Consider the following 16050-nt stretch of genomic DNA (forward strand, 5'->3'; position numbering starts at 1 on the left):
GTGGGGCCTGATCCAGCTCTGCTGGGTGCCTAGGGAGGCCTGTTCCCTTCCCCCGCTCCTCTGAGGGGGGGGCCTGAGCCTTCGTGTCACCAGTCCTCCTCCCTTCGTGTTGCTTAGCAGGGATGGGTGAGCCAGGGCGTTACTGGCTCAGCCTCAGCCTGTGGGCTGGTGCCTCTCAGAAACCCCCTTCTGAGGCAGCCCCTGTGAGGTGGTAGTAGGGGAGGTTTGGGGATAGCAGGGGAGGAACTGAAGGAACAGGCAGCCTCTCTCCCTGCCCCTCTGCATGGTGGCTTAGGTGATAAACTGCTTATCCTCAGGTTGTCTCCCTGAGCCGAATGCAGAAGTGTGTTATTTAAATTTCAAAATCACATTTTTCTTCTAACAGCTGTCAGAGTCTCTGAGTGTCAACGAAAATTGGGCTTTAGCCGCAGCTCTGTCACCTCTTACACCTTCCCTTTCAGGAAGAATTCATCTGGTGGCCAGGGAGAGCTGGTGTGGGGTGGGGCAGACGGGGACCGTGGGGACAGGGAGAGGGGAGGTGACTAGGTGGATGGGGTCGGGTGAGCAGTGACTCCGGCCATGCTGAGCAGCAGGTGGGAACACCTGGGAGGAGGCCAGCCTCCCCATCAAGGGGTGCCAAGGCGTTTCCCCCTTGTGTTTCATTTCTTCCCCTTTCCTATCAGTGCTGGTGACTCGGGCTCCTGTCAGTGGGTGGGAGGATTTGCTTGTACTAAGGTGAGCGGGGTGTTGGTGACTTCATGTTTCATTGCCTTTGTGTCCAAAGAAGAAGGCGAGAAGGAAAGAAAGAATGAGTAGAACAGGAGAGAACAAAGTTTAACCCCAAGGAAAGGCTTTGTAATGGTAAAATTTGACATGTCATGGTTGGGACGAGGTTTTTGGGGTGAAGACATTTTCTGGTACTTCTAAAACAATATCTCCCAGGGGCACCTACTTGCTTCCCCTTGGGTATATAAGCCAGGCTCTGCCAGCAGTGGGGATGTGGGGTGGTTCTGGGCCGGGTCTCTGCTCTTTAGAGGCTCTCAGATGGCTCTGCAAGGTTCTGTCTCCCTCTCCACCCCCTGAGCACGCTCCTGGCTTAGCCATGAACTATACTCACCTGATTTATCCTGGTGGAAGGCAGGTTTTGGGTAACTGCCCTGGGAATGCCTCTTCCAACCATATCTGTTGATGCACTCCTTTAACCCCTAGGCTGTTGAAAGAAAGGAACAGGTCTGACTGGGGTCAGAGTGTGTGGAGGGAGGTGTGTGTGCGTGCATGTGCACCATGTGCACTGTGAGCATGTTATGTCTTTGCGGAGTGGAATGTGTGTATGGATTGGTATGTGTATGTATATGTGGGGTGGTATGTGTGTGTGAGGTGGTGTGTGTGTGTGTGTGTGTGTGTGTGTGTGTGTGTTGTGCCTGAGTGGGAATGAAAAAGTGGAGGGGGTGATGTGGCCCTTCTGTCAGGGGAACAATCACTGCCCTCAGCCCTCTTTTCTACCTCCTAGGGAAGCCCTGAGAACACTGGTGCAGGGGTGAATACAGAGGGACATTAGAGGATGGGAAGGCTATCTTCACGTGATTAACAAAAATAATTAGTGGACTAAACCTCTGTATGTGTATTTTGGGGCTTCCTACAGTGTGGAGGTTATGTCATCTTCTGGATGCTTCCGTCCCCTCCTGCAGAAGCAATGTGTACGTGAATTCATTCTTTAGATTCCAGGAAAATCCCTTGGGTGCTGTGCCCTGTTCTAGGTGCTGGGGAAATGTCAGTGAACAAACAAGGCAAGGGGGACTGTTGCTCTTATGGAGCTTATTTCGATTAGCCTGAGACAGAGAAAAACAGAAAACAAGCCAACAAACAAATTAACAGCAACAACAGAAAGATAGTGCTGAATGGCATGCAAGGATTAAATAGGAGGACAGGACAGAGGTGGCTGGTGGGTCATCCAGATTGGGAATGCCAAAATCTGACTCCCTGGAAGGATCCAGCCATGGGAAGTCTGTGGAATGGCAGAGAGCACATCTAGGGAAAGGTCCCCAGGGCAGGACACTGTGAGGGAGGGTGGGGCCTGGGACCCAGCGAGTGAGGTGGAGGTGGTGGTTTGGGAGGTTGGGCACCTAGGCAGGCAGGGGCCAGATCACTGGGATGCTGCAGGTAAGTTAAGGACTGTGGATTTCATTTTAAGAGTGATGAGAAACCTCAGTATGAGTTATGCTTTTTTTTTTTTTAATTTTTTTTAACGTTTATTTATTTTTGAGACAGAGAGAGACAGAGCATGAACGGGGGAGGGGCAGAGAGAGAGGGAGACACAGAATTGGAAGCAGGCTCCAGGCTCCGAGCCATCAGCCCAGAGCCTGACGCGGGGCTCGAACTCACGGACCGCGAGATCATGACCTGGCTGAAGTCGGACGCTTAACCGACTGAGCCACCCAGGCGCCCCGAGTGGATCTGTGGTGGCACAGAGCTAAGGACAACTGTGGTAATTTAGGCTTGAACAACAATGGGACGGCCATATATCAGGATGGGGAAGGGGGAGGAGAGTTCTCTGTCTGCCACAGTAGGCTGGAGATACTAGTCAGACCTTTAGACCTCTGTCTGGAAATGCCAAGTAGGCAGTTGGATGTAAGCCTGGAGTTCTGAGGAGAGGTTAGGGTTGATATATAGATTGAGAGTCGTTAGCATATAGATGGTGTTTAAAGCTCTGGACCCATGAGGTCACCTAGTGAGAGTGTGTAGACCGAGGGGGAGGTAGGTGGGGGCTCTCCAATGCAGAGGATGAAGAGCTAGCGCAGAGGAGGCTGAGATGAAGGCCAGTGTGAAGGGTACCAGGGGGAGCCAAGAAAAGCACGGGTCTCAGGAGAGAGGAAGGGGTAAGACGTGCTAAATGTAGCCAAGAGGTCAAGTTAGAGATGTTTAGAGACATGACCATGGCATTCGGCAGCATGGGGGTCACTAATGACCTTGACCGGAGTGTCCTTAGTGGGGCTGTGGGTTGGAAGCTTGATTTGGGGAGGATGGAAAAGAGGATGTGAGGTAGCAAGGTAAAAACAGCAACTGTAGGTGGCTTTTTGGAATTTCTTTCTGAAGAAGGACTTCTTATGGTGAGAAAAGTTTATTTCATAATCAGTAAAAAAATTTAGCTTATGGTTGGTGCTTCCAATCCTGCGTCCATTCACCACAAATAAAAAATGCTGATGAAGGTACAGGTGAATCACATCAATATGAAATGCCTCAATTTTGGCTTTTAATTGTTATAAATACAAAATTAAAGCTGATATGCTGTTGTGGGAACTGGTGTGAGCATGGTAAAAATCCTAATTAAACAAACAAACAAACCCACCCAAACTACATTTAAAAAGACATAGAACCCTCAAAAGTGGCTGAAAAAGTCCCTTAAAGTGTGAAATAATGAAATTTTAATTTTTAATTGCTTAAAACACAAAATTAAGCCTAATATGCCTTTTGAAGAATTGGAGAAAGCATACCAACAGTGGTTAAGATTTGACAAAATATAAAATGATATTCAAAAAGCAATCGATTTTTGGAATCGATTTTCAGTGAATTTGCCATTCATCAAATTGACTTTTGGTGTGTTGGTCTGCTTCCAAAAATACAGCTGACCCTGGAGGATGCTGGGGTAGCTGCGTGTTGTGTGGGGATGGAGGTGAGGGGAGAGTCCCAGAGAAGGTTGAGGATATAAGGTGGGGAGCCTGGACTAGCACTGCCACTTGGTGGGGGGCGGGGGGAGGCACCCTGAGCGGTGGGGGAAATGAAGGTTGCGGTCCCACTGGGTCCCTGGGCCTTGAGTGAGGACAGAGGACTGGCAGGCGAGGCATGCTGGGAGTGCAAGGTCATCTCTTGGGGAAGCTGACGGTATGCAGATGCATTCATGCAGATGGTATGGGGCTCCTGGCCACCGCTCCCAGCTGAGAGGAAGATCCTGGAGGTGCTGCTCTCTTAGGCTTCTGGATGAGCAGAGGGCGCTCTGAAGTCTGCCTCTTGCTCACCAGTGAGTGACTGGGGACCCTTCTATCTTTCGGGTGTCATGTGTGAGGCTGGGGCAAGGGGTGCGTGGGTTGGACTTCTTTTAGCAGGGTTATGTGAAAACAGAGATGTGGGGGAAGATCTTTCCAGCCGGGGAACACATTCTTAAACAAGCATTTATGGTGCATGTGCCATGGACCGGAAACTGTGTGAGGCATTTTTACCTACATTATCCAGTCTAATCTTTAGCATAGTCCTGTGTGTAGGCAGCCTGGGTGTTTTATCCTCATTTTGCAAGTGAGGAAAATGAGGCTCAAAGAGGTCACATAACCTGTCTGCACATGCTTGCTCTGCTAGTTGATGGCCCTGCTAGGTCCTCTGCCTCCCAGTTGGGCCAGAGTTCCTGCTCATAATCACTAGCCTGGCCCCCAGCAGGGACACTGTGAAGCCTGTGGAGCGAGCCTCAGGCCAAGAGTGATTTTCCATTTGTTACTTGATTATAATCTCTTCATTTCCACTAGAATGTAAGCTCCAGGAGGGCAGGAGCATTGCCGGTTTGGTTCATTTCTCTTAGCAGTGCTTTACATGTAGTGAGTGCTCCGTGTTGGGAATCTTGGGATTCCCTGGGAACCACTCTGTCAGGGAATCTTGAGTGGTGGCTGGGTGTGGATGGCCTCATGAGGCTGAGGGGTGTGGAGGTGATGGTGCAGATGGCTATAGCCCAACAGGGAAGATGGGCTCCCCTTAGCTCCCCACCTTTCCTGCCTTCCATCCATCCCTATTTAGTTTGTTTTGTTGACATCTCATTGTTGATGGCCTCTCTGCTCACCCTTATGTCCCTAATTATTTGGACTCAGTTGACTGTCCTTTTCTTTGAAGTTCTTGTCTTGGCTTCCATGACACCAGTGTCTCCTGACTTTCCACCACCTCCCAATGTCCACTACATGATGATGTCCAAGGCTTTGTCCTGACCCCTTTCCTCTTCTTTATTGTCACCCTCAAACTAGGCAACCTCATTTAGTCTAATGACACTAAATAGCTTCCATGTCAGTCATGGTGTTTTATGCCTCTTGCTCAGATGTACCTTCTGCAATCCAGACTCATTGATTCTTCTGCCTTTTCAGTATCTCCACTTGGACATCTAGTAGGCATCTCAAACTTCAGTGAAAACAGAATTATGTGTTCAGTTCTGCCCTCCTTCTCCCCTTTAGGTCTTTCCTGTTTCACAAAGTGATTCCACCATCTACCTGGTGCTCCGGCCCAAAACTTCAGAGTTTTCCAGGATTTCTTTTTCTTCCTATTCAGCATCTGACCCATCCTGTTGGTTTTCTAAGTTATTTGCCGAATGGGCTCAGTTTTTGACATCTTTGTAGTTACCACTCTACCTTTTCTTCTTTTACTTTTGCTTCATTAAGGAAGCTCCAGCCACTTTATGGTTCCTTTTGCCTATGAACACACCAAGGTCATGCTTGTCTCAGGACCTTTGCACCTGCTTTTCCTTTTGCTTGGGATTCTCTTACTTTGGATTTTTTGCACATTTTACTCCTGCCCATCATTCTATCTCAACTTGGATGTTACCTCCTAGGACAGCCCCTTCCAGACCCCAGTCATTCTCTTCTGAATTTCCTTATGTATTTTCTTCATGGCACTTATCAGCACTTTATTTTTGTTTTTAATTTTTTTAATGTTTATTTATTTGTGTGAGAGAGAGAGACACACACACAGTGCAAGTGGGGGAGGGACAGAGAGAGGGAGACACAGAATCTGAAGCAAGCTCCAGGCTCTGAGCTGTCAGCACAGAGCCCGATGCGAGGCTTAAACCCACAAACTGTGAGATCATGACCTGAGCCAAAGTCGGATGCCCAACCAACTGAGCCACCCAGGTGCCCCATCAGCACTTTAAATTACCTTACTATTTATATGTTTATTACTGGTCTTTCACTAGACTGAAAGCCTCTGGAGAGAAGGGACTCTGTCTTTCCAGTTCGCAGCTGGATTTCTAGAGCATGTGGTCAGTATCTGAAAATATTTGTTGACTGACAGCTGTGTGACTGACTGGCAGTTGATAGGAAATTGGGGGCTGTGCATGAAGGCAGCCGGTGTGGCTGTGACCCCTGTATATATGGGCATGTTTCTGTGTGTATACATGCTGTGTTTGTATGGGGCCAGGGTAGATTCCTTTTAGCCTGTTTCTAAACGAGGTGGGATGGGAGCTTTCTCACTCCCTGTAGCCGTCAGAGTCTTATACTTGTGTGGGTGCCCAGGGGCTCAGTGTGGACTTGGGGCTGGACATTGCAGCTGGAAAAGGGGTTAGGGGCAAGCAACCAGGCTGGCAGACTCCTGGAAGGCCAGAAAGGGAGCAGAAACACCCGAGGACCCATTAGCCTGCAAGTATCATAGAATGGTGAGCATCTTATTTCTGTTCCCATGGGGAGAGGCCTGTTGGTTGTTAGAAAGTCTACCTTGATGAGCTTCTTGTTTGGGTAGTGGGGGGGGGGGGGGTGAAGCCCCAGAAGGCATGCTCTACAAATTGCCTTCTGCTGAGGGTGGGCTTGGTAAATGGTGTGCTGGGTGGGATGTGTGCATATTTGAGGAATGGGCATTGGCAACTCAGCCTGTGCTCCAAGTCAGTGGTTCTGCAACTTTGGAAGGCAGCCTCAGAGTCACAGGGCAGCTTGTGAAATCCAGATTCTTAGGGACCAGCCATAGAGCTCTTGACAGAAAGGCATGGGGCCTGTGCATTTGTGTGTAACAGGCACTTCAAGTGACTCAACCAATGCAATGAAATTTAAGAACCTTGACTGTAAATCAGTTACTTCCCTCCCACTGACCAGACCAACCAGACTGACCAGGCACACTGCTGAGGGAATGGGAGATGGGCATAAGAATAAATACTTTGATTTTATTTTGTTTAATTAATTAATTAACTATTTTTATTTTAGAGAAAGACAGAGTGTGTGAGTGGGGGTGGGGCAGGGAGAGAAGGAGAGGGAGAGAATCCTAAGCAGACTCCATGCTGTCAGCACAAAGCCCGATGCGGGGCTCAATCTCATGACTTGAGCCCAAATCAAGAGTCAGATGCTCAACCAACTGAGCCACCCAGTGTTGTTATTTTAATAGCAGTGCATTTTAACACATAGTAGAAAAATGCAGAACTAACATAGATGTTATCATTTAGGACAAATCTGGGTAGGTATTGAAAAATTTAAAAAAGTGAGTCAATTGAGAAATTTAAAGATTTCATTTGAGAATTAAGAGATTTGAAAGAGAAATTTGACTGCTGTGTGGTGAGCCCATCTCCATATGGTGTCACACGGATATTTTAAAGATACCAGTTTGACGATCCAGGGACACATGGTCTTTGGCTCAGGGGAGCCCTCCAGGAGGGAAGAGGGGAGGTGGGTGAGGCTTCGCTGGGGTGAGGGAGCCCTTCTGCAGTTGTTTCCTGGCCCTGCTGTCACGGAGGGACAGGAAGGGAAGGGCGTGAAGGGCGTGAAAAAGCCAAGCCGTGTCCCCAGGGGCTGGAGCTGGGAGGCTGAGTTCACTGCGGTTTTGGAAAAGTACCAGGCATGGTTCTATCCCCACTCACACACCCTGAGGCAGCTGTTTCTCATCTACTCCTTGGCCCAGCTGGGCTCCTCTCGGCAGGCGTGGGAGACCCGCGTGGGTAGGAGCAGAGTGAGTGTGGAGAGCTGGCTGGCCCAGGCCTACGATGAACTTCTAGTTCCTGGGTCCTTCTCAGCTCCTGTGTGGTCTCTGCGGGGGACGGAGGGGTGGGGTAGCAGGGGCCTCCCTCCCTGCCCTTTGCACATTTTAGTTCAGGGGCTCAGGCCCACACTGGGTGAGGCTGTTGTTTGCAATCCAGCATTTCTCCTTTCTCCCCCAGTAGGGGTTCCTGAAGAGAAAACAAAGCCTTCTGAACCCATGGGAGAGGCGCTTAGTGGTGAAGGAGAGACAGTGGATGTGGGAAGGGGCTGTCTGGTGGGCTTGCCTTCCCCTGGCACATATTTCCTCACAGGTAGGGAAAGCCGTGCTTGGGCCAGCTTCTGGGTCCGTTCTCCACAGGGCCGGTACCTGCTCAGGGAGGATCAGAAGGGGCATCTTCCCTGTAACTAGGCAATTGCTGTTACTGTTGCCACATTTATTGTTTTTTTTTTTTTTTTTCTAGGAAATTTACCAAGTTTTGGCCCAGGGGTTTACATTTCCCACCCCCCTAGCACAAGCTTTCACTATTCAGACTACAAATGGAAGGCACTGAGGCTGTAATTACAGCGGCATTAGCTCAGGAACACGCTGAGAGGAGCAGGAACAGGGCACCTGGGGAACCTAAAAGCAGCCGCGGGCCTAAATTAGCTGCTGCTCCGCGTGCGTTGTCACCCTGCTCTTCTTTGGGGGCCCCCTCCATCCTCACTCTCTGCTCTCCTCCACCTCTGCCCCAGGCTGCTTTGCTTGCTCTTCCCCTCTGCCCGCCAGCATCCTGACAGGTGCAAGAAACACAGAAGAACAACCTGGCTGGTGTAGAGGTGGTGCCCCCAGAATAGCCTTTGTGTGGACGTGTGTCCTTGGATCTCGATGTGGGCAGGCTGGTTTGGCTGCAGCTTAGGGGACAGCTTGGGAGGCCGCACCCCACCGGGGACAAGCCCTCGCTGTGCTCTCCTGGGCCTCACTTTCGGTCTCTGTGTCCAGGCATCCTGAATTGCTGTCAGGTCCTCCCAGCTTTTGCCCCAGCTCTTTGTTCCCTTGGCCTGGGACCCCGTTCCTACTCTTTTTGCTTCCTCTGACTCATCCTGTAGGTTCAGGCGAGATGTCACTGCTTCTGTGACCCCTGGTCTGGGCAGGATGCTTTCCTCTCTGCTGCTACAGCACCCTGACTTCCCTGATGCACAGCTTAGCACTGCCATGGGCCACTCCCCTGTCTCCAGCTGGGTCTCTGGGGAAGTGCTTGCACCTAGTAGGCCTTTAGTAAAGAGTTGAAAACCAACCTTGATTCCTTTTTGGCTTTAATCCCCCTTTTGCTTTCACAACAAGAAGAGAGGGAACTTTTTCTGCCATTCTAGGGCTGTTGTTGGCAGGGTGTCGAGGTGAGGCCCAGTCTTCATCCATTGTCTCCTGACTTTCACATCTGAGTCCTTCTGGACTGGGCCTTTACATTGATACTTGATTAGACATGGCCTTGTATTGACCACTATTGCTGGCTCCACATCAGTTTGGCTTCTTTAACAGTATTAGCCAACAACTTCTAAGTACTTGTTACATATTAGATATTGTTCCAAGTACATTTATTCTTTCACTCGTCAAATTTGCATTCAACACCTACCATGTACCAGGCATTGGGAAGTATGGATATGGCAGTAAGTACAACCAATAAAGCCCCTGCTTTCAAATGGAGTTTATATGTAACACAAACAAACAAATGACTAAGGAAGTGTATACTCTGGCAGATGGTGATGAGTTGTGGGAAAAAGAGATCAGAGAAAGGGTAAAGGGAGTGACTTGTTACATATATGGTCGGAAAGGATTCACAGATAAGGTAACATTTGAGCAGAGACCTGAAAGAAGTGAGGAAAGGTCACGGAGGAGAGCTTTCCAGGAAGCGGAAGCAGAAAGTGCGAAGGCCCTGAGGTCAGGGCACATTCCAGGAAAAGCAAGGAGGCCAGTGTGGCTGGAATGGAGGAAGTGACCAGGAGGAGGAGGTGAGGTCACATAGAGCAGTGCTGGCTAACAGAAATATGAGTCATCTATATAATTCTAAGTGTTCTAATAGCCACATTAAGAAAGTAAAAAGAAGCAAGTAAAATTAATTTTAACCATACATTTGCTTAATATATTTTCAGAATATTATTGATTCAATATATAGTCAAACTAAAAAATTATTAATGAAATGCTTTATTATTTTTTTTTCATAGTGAATCTTCAAAATCTGGAGTGTATTTTCAAAATCTGGTGTGGACATCTCATTTTGGGCTTAGCCACATGTGGCTAGTGGCTACCATATTGGACAGCACAGATATAGGGCCTTGAAGACCAGGCCCAAGCCTCTGAATGAGGGGAAGCCATAGGAAGCTTTGAGGCCTAGGAGCATTATCTCTCTGCCTTATGTTCTAGAAGGTTCACTCCAGCTGCGATGAGAGGATTGTTTTGAGGCAGGGGGTGGGGTGGGTGCGAGGATAGAGCAGGGAGCCTAGGAAGGAGGCTTTTGCCAGGATGTGGTGATGATGGCTTGGACCACACTGGGAGCAGCGGTGGCGGTGAGAAGTGGTTGGATCCCGGATGTATTCTGGAGGTGGAACTGGTTGGTTTTTCTGACGTGGTGTGTGAATGAGAGAGGAGTCAAGGGAGTACCTAGAATTTTAGCCTGAGCTAGTGGGAGGGTGAATTGTTTTCATACAGATGAGGGGAACTGGGGTGGAGGAGCAGCATTGGGGAGAATGTGTGGGTTTGGTTTGGGGCCTGTTAAGGTTGAGATGCAGTGTCAGCCTTTCAGGTAGAGTGGGCAAGTAAACAGGCAGCTGGACGTGTGAATCTTGTACTCACGGGGAGGCTTGGCTGGGGACAAGCCATGAGTGCCCTGGGAAGTGGGTGCACATAGAGAAGAGGGGCTGAGCCCTGGAGGAAAAGGTGGATAGTTGTGAAGGTGCATGCAGGGTGGTAGCAGGAAGCCCAGTGGAGAGGGCAAGACTGTGAGGAAAGAGGGCCAGATGGGATAACCTGCTGTGTCTAGTGTCCAGATGGGCTGAGGGGGAGGAAGCCCCAGGATCCCTGACCACTGGCAAGAGGGGGAAGCAGACGCTAGGCTGCAGTGGGTCCAGGTGAGACCAGAAGGGGAGAAAGAGATTGCTGGTATGGATGACTCCTTTGAGAGCTTTTGCTCTAAAGGAGAGCAGAAAAATAGGATTACCTTAATGGTGGCTATATGGTCACAAGGAGGCTTTTTTCCCTTAAAGATGGGTGATATAGTAGCTGATGGGGATGATCTAGTAGACAGAGCAAAATTATCATGCAGGAGAGAGGAAAAAATGAGCTATCTCATTCACACTTACAACCGTGCTATGTGCTAGGTACTATTTTGCAGATGGGGAAACTGAGGCAAAGGAAGATTCAGTCATTTGTCCAAAGCTGTACAGCTAGTAAGTAGCAGGGCCAGGAGTTGAATACAGATGGCTCAGTTCTATAACACCCAGTCTTAACTGCTATGCTACTGCTTCTTGGTTTCCTAGCTAGATTTGTGAGCTCTTTAAGAATGGGGCCTCCTCTTACACATTTCTATCTGACACAGCACCTAGCCAAGAGAGGGCTGTGCAGAGGTGGGGTTTGCTAGATCTTTAATGACCAAGAGACCTGAACACCAGGAATGGTGCTGGGAATGCTCGGACACCTGGGCTGGCCACGGGAGGCGGGGTGTGGGGCATGGTGTTAGCTTGCCTCAGTTTGTGTCCTTCCCACCACCTCCCGGGACATTGCATGAAGTGGATGGTGCTCAGGAAATACTGGCTAGATGAAGGATGAGTGAAAAGGCTAAGGCTCATCCATCCTAAAACCTAAGCTGATGATTCTTCTGGTGTACACAGTGTTGGCATGACCTGGTTCCTGCTCTGGTTTACCACCAGTGTGCTGGGTGGCCTTGCCCACTCACTGCGTCAGTTTCCTTAGCTGTAAAATCAAGAGGTAGGGCTAGGTGGCCTCCCATCTGGCTCTCCCCAGAATGTCTCAGGTGGGCATGTATGGGCTGGATTCCTGCCTCCCTCCAGTCTGTCATCAGGATGGACAAGAGGCACTGTGGGTGGGGTCAGCTGGCAGTGGAGGGTCAGGTGGTCCTTAGAAGAGCCGAGACTTGTGGGATGGGGTAGCCAGCACAAAGGGAACTTTACAGATTGTGGGAATCCTGCTTCGTGTCCAAGACATCTCACTCCAATGGCAGAGCTCAAAGCCATGGTGCTAACGGCCGAGTCCCAACATCTAGCACATGCGCCCTTTAGTTGGTTATGCGCTTAGCCCCATTAGAGTCTGAGGCTGGACTTCAGCCTCTTACCTCTACTTCCGGGGCTCCCACCTGGATCTTCCTTTTTAGGGGTTCTCCATGCTAACTAGCTGCTGTAGCACCCCTGCCATGTGGCATTTTGAAATGTGTAGGGACAGTTTTCAGTGGTCCTGTGGTGGGGGTGAGGGTGGTGGTAGTGGTGGCTGCTGAAGATCCCATGATGAGAATTGTCCCTCCCTAAATGCCAGCAGTACCCAGAGCAGAAGCCTGTTCAAGTGTGCCATTGCAGGGTGCTCAGGGGCCTGGGAGCCCATCTTGCCTCAACTGCCACTCAGTTGTGTGATCGTGAACCAGTCATTTTATTTCCCATTATCCACTTTTGTGAACAGGGCATGAACACCTACCTAGTTGCTTGCCTTTAAAAAAAAAAAAATGTTTATTTTTTTTATTTTGAGAGAGAGAGAGAGAGAGAGAGAGAGAGCAGGCACACCCGAGTCGGGGAGGGACAGAGAGAGAGGAAGAGAGAGAATCCCAAGCAGGCTCCACTGTGTCAGCAAAGAGCTGGGTGGCTATCTCACAAACCGTGACATCATGACCTGTGCTGGAATCAAGAGTCAGACACTTAACCCACTGAGCAACCCACTCCCTGCTAGTTGCTTGCCTTTTGGGTTGTGGTAAGTTTTAAATGAGCCTGGATTAACATTCCTCATCATCTTGACTCGCCACAGGTAAGGCTGGCTGTGCACCAGGTGCTGTCCTAACCTGTGTATTCCCCCATTTTAATCCTTACTGCCTGTTGGGTGACCCGTTTCACGGAGGAGGAAACTGAGGTAGAGGGCATCTTGAACCCTGGGAGGTGTGCCCAGTGGGCCTGTGGCGGTGGTCTTCCCGTGCCCCTGCAGGCCCATGACCTCCCTTTCCTTCACCCCCAGGGACAGGGGCAGACCCGGTGGCCAGTGCCAAGAGCAACCACTGCCTGGATGCCGCCAAGGCCTGCAACCTGAACGACAACTGCAAGAAGCTGCGCTCCTCCTACATCTCCATCTGCAACCGCGAGATCTCTCCTGCGGAGCGCTGCAACCGCCGCAAGTGCCACAAGGCCCTGCGCCAGTTCTTCGACCGCGTGCCGGGCGAGTACACCTACCGCATGCTCTTCTGCTCCTGCCGAGACCGGGCGTGCGCCGAGCGCCGCCGGCAGACCATCCTGCCCAGCTGCTCCTACGAGGACAAGGAGAAGCCCAACTGCCTGGATCTCCGCGGCGTGTGCCGCACCGACCACCTGTGCCGGTATGCCCGCCCGCAGCCCCCACTCCGCGCTCCCGGGCCCCAGCGTGCGCGCGCAGACACCTGCCTTCCGCTTGCTCGTTCTGACCCGCGTTTACGGTTTGTCTGCCTTCTCTGTGTTCACTCGTGCTTAGCACTGTGGGAATCCACAGTGAACAACCCAGCAAGCATAGAATTTCATAGACCCTAGAGCCTGCTGGGCTGAGAAGGGACCTTCAGTGAATTCGGCCCCACTCCTGAAGGAAACCGCCACCTCATGTCCCATTGAGGTCATGTGGCGGGCAGGATGGGGCCCTCCTAAATCGCAGAGGCAGCTCCTTACACACGGAGAGCAGAGCCATTCTGGTGCTGGGGCAGGGTGTGGGTTTGAGTCTGACTGCCCAGGTTTGACTTTTCTACTTACTAGCTGTGTGACTCGGAGCAAGTTGTAAAAATTTCCCGAGTCGCTGCCATTCCTTCACCTGTAAACAGGAGTAAAAATGTCCACATTTGGTTATTGTGAGGATTAGGTGACATGATGTGTGTCGGAAGGTTAGCACAGAGCCTGGCGTATACTCCATTTTGATAAGCATAGCCTGATTATTAGCAAGGTTTTTTTCGGTTGTCATTACCGTGAGTTGAAATTTGCTTCTGTATAGTTCTTATGTCTTCCCTGTTTGTTGTTAAGCATTTGTTTAGTCCCTGTTGCATCCAGCGCTCAGTTCTAAGACCTGGGTGTGCAGAGGTGAACATTGTGCTCTCTGAGGAGCAGCCTGTCCAGAAGGGGACACAGACAAAGCAGGGATCCCAGTGCAGTGGCTCTCAGATGAGGCAGCATGGGGTAGGGACATCTGCTTTAGTCTGGGGCTCTAGAGGAGGGGGCCTTGAGCTAAACCTTGAAAAATGAGAAGGTGAAAGCCAGGGAATGTGTCAGCTGGAAAAGCATATGCAAAAGGCTGGAGGGTAGGAGAGAACCTGGCCTCATGGGGAACTGCAGATGGTGGGTGCACATGGAGTGTGGGTTGTGAGGTGGGGAGGCCACAGGTGGGGCTGCTACAGAAATAGAGGCCATGGTGGCGCAGAGATATTCAGAGATTGCTTACTGTGTCCTGGATGCTGGTTTATTATATGGTTTGTCTAATTTAATTCTCACAACAAAACTACTGGGTAGATAACTATTATCATCTTTATCTGTCAAAAGAGGAAATAGAGACATAGAAGGTAGCTTGCCTAAGGTCACACAGCTCATACATTTCAGAGCTGGGATCCATCCATCCACACTGCTTTTTCCAGTGTAGCATCCTGGCCTGGACTCAGATAGTGGCTGTAGGGATGAACAGAAGTGTATCATTTCAGATATGATTGGTAAGTAGACTTGACAGGACTGGGTGATTGGTTGAAAGTTCCCTGGAGGCAGAAGTCATTTCTGTTTTGTTTACTCCAAACCTCGTCCTACACGTAAAGCCTGGCACATGGTGAGCACTCCACAGACGTTTCTTGAATGGATTAAATGAACGGTGACCACTATGTTTCCTAGTTAAGTAATTATGGGATGAAGGAGCCATTCAGTGTGGGGGGGTTTTGGGTGTGTAGCATTTGAGGTGCCTGGAGGACCATTGCCATGCCCCAGGCAATGTCTGGGGCATGCTCAGTAAAGAGGCTGGAGTGGAGAAGTGGGTTTGGGAGTTGCTGGGCACCTCATTGGTGATTAAAGCCCCAGCAGTGAGTGAAATGGTGCAGGGTGGATTGGTGGAGCCCAAGAGGGAGTCTAGGCTGGAGAGGCCTACAGATTTGGGCATCCTCAGTGTTTAGGTGATGAGAGAAGCCTTTGGTGTGGATAGTGAGGCAGAACTCTTCTGGAAATACCATTTGTTCAGGGAAGGGCAAAGGAAGTGGGGCTTGTGGCAGGGAGGCTTGGAGGGTGGAAGGATAGCCAGGAGGAAGTGGGCCAGAATCCAGGAGAGAGGGGTTCCTGAGGGAGGGGGTGACTGAGACATGGTGCCTCATGGTGTGTACATGTGTGTACAAGAGAGTGTGTGAGTGTGCCTGTGAGGAAGTGTGAGAGTGTGTTCATGGGGGGGGGGGCGTATGGATGTGTGTGAGTTTGAGAGTACATGAGTGTGAGAGGGAGTGTGTGAATCTGTGTGAGTGAGTGAGTGACGGGTGGAAACCAGCTGTAGTTGGTTCAGGCATGGCAGGAGGCAGAAGTGGAGGCAAACCCTCATGTTGAGGACATGCACGCACAGGAGAGAGAGAGAGACACACACACACCCCGTGATAGAGGCTGCAGGGGGAAGAGAGGCCTCTTTCTACCATGGGAGTGCCGGTGGGGTGGGGAGCGTGTTCGATGAAGGGGAAGTGCTGTTTTGGTTTGGAAAACAAGCACTGCCTGAGTTCAGAGACAGGCCTGATCCCAAGAGCTCGCTGCAGGGCTTGGGAAAGCTGTGAAGATGGTAGGCTTTTCTCTTTTGCTTACTTAAAAAAAATAGGCCTTGTCACTTACAGACACTGATTGAGGTGATTTAAAACAAACCACACATACAACAAGAGGATGGTTAGAGGCAGAAACCCAGGGCCCTGCAAAGGAAGTCGGGAGCCAGTGCCTCAGGTGTGCGATCTAGCAGTCACTGAGCTGGAGCTCTGTGCCTCGTGGTGGCTGGGATAAAGTGGGACCATGATGGCCCACACGAGTTCCAGAGCACACTGGAAGGGAGCATGGTAGTTCTTGAATGGACATAACATCCTCTCCTTCTTCTAAGTGCTGACATGACCCACCAGGCTGTTACACATAGTGTATGTGGAATGACAGATGGATTAGG

The 16050-nt window shown here is 50.3% G+C and overlaps 1 protein-coding gene across 6 annotated transcripts in view; it reads left to right on the forward strand.

The window, feature by feature from the left end:
- The window catches only part of GFRA2 (GDNF family receptor alpha 2), a 99740-nt gene that overhangs the window by 18215 nt on the left and 65475 nt on the right, over positions 1 to 16050 (forward strand). For all 6 annotated transcript variants that reach the window (XM_086703507.1, XM_086703508.1, XM_086703509.1 and 3 more), the window contains one exon: positions 12901 to 13255. In XM_086703507.1, the coding sequence (XP_086559633.1) occupies positions 12901 to 13255 (355 nt within the window). The remainder of the gene's footprint in view (positions 1 to 12900; positions 13256 to 16050) is intronic.

The sequence above is a fragment of the Puma concolor genome, chromosome B1 (assembly GCF_028749965.1).
Source record: "Puma concolor isolate L17-30 chromosome B1, mPumCon1.1.hap2, whole genome shotgun sequence".
Classification (NCBI taxonomy): Eukaryota; Metazoa; Chordata; class Mammalia; order Carnivora; family Felidae; genus Puma; species Puma concolor.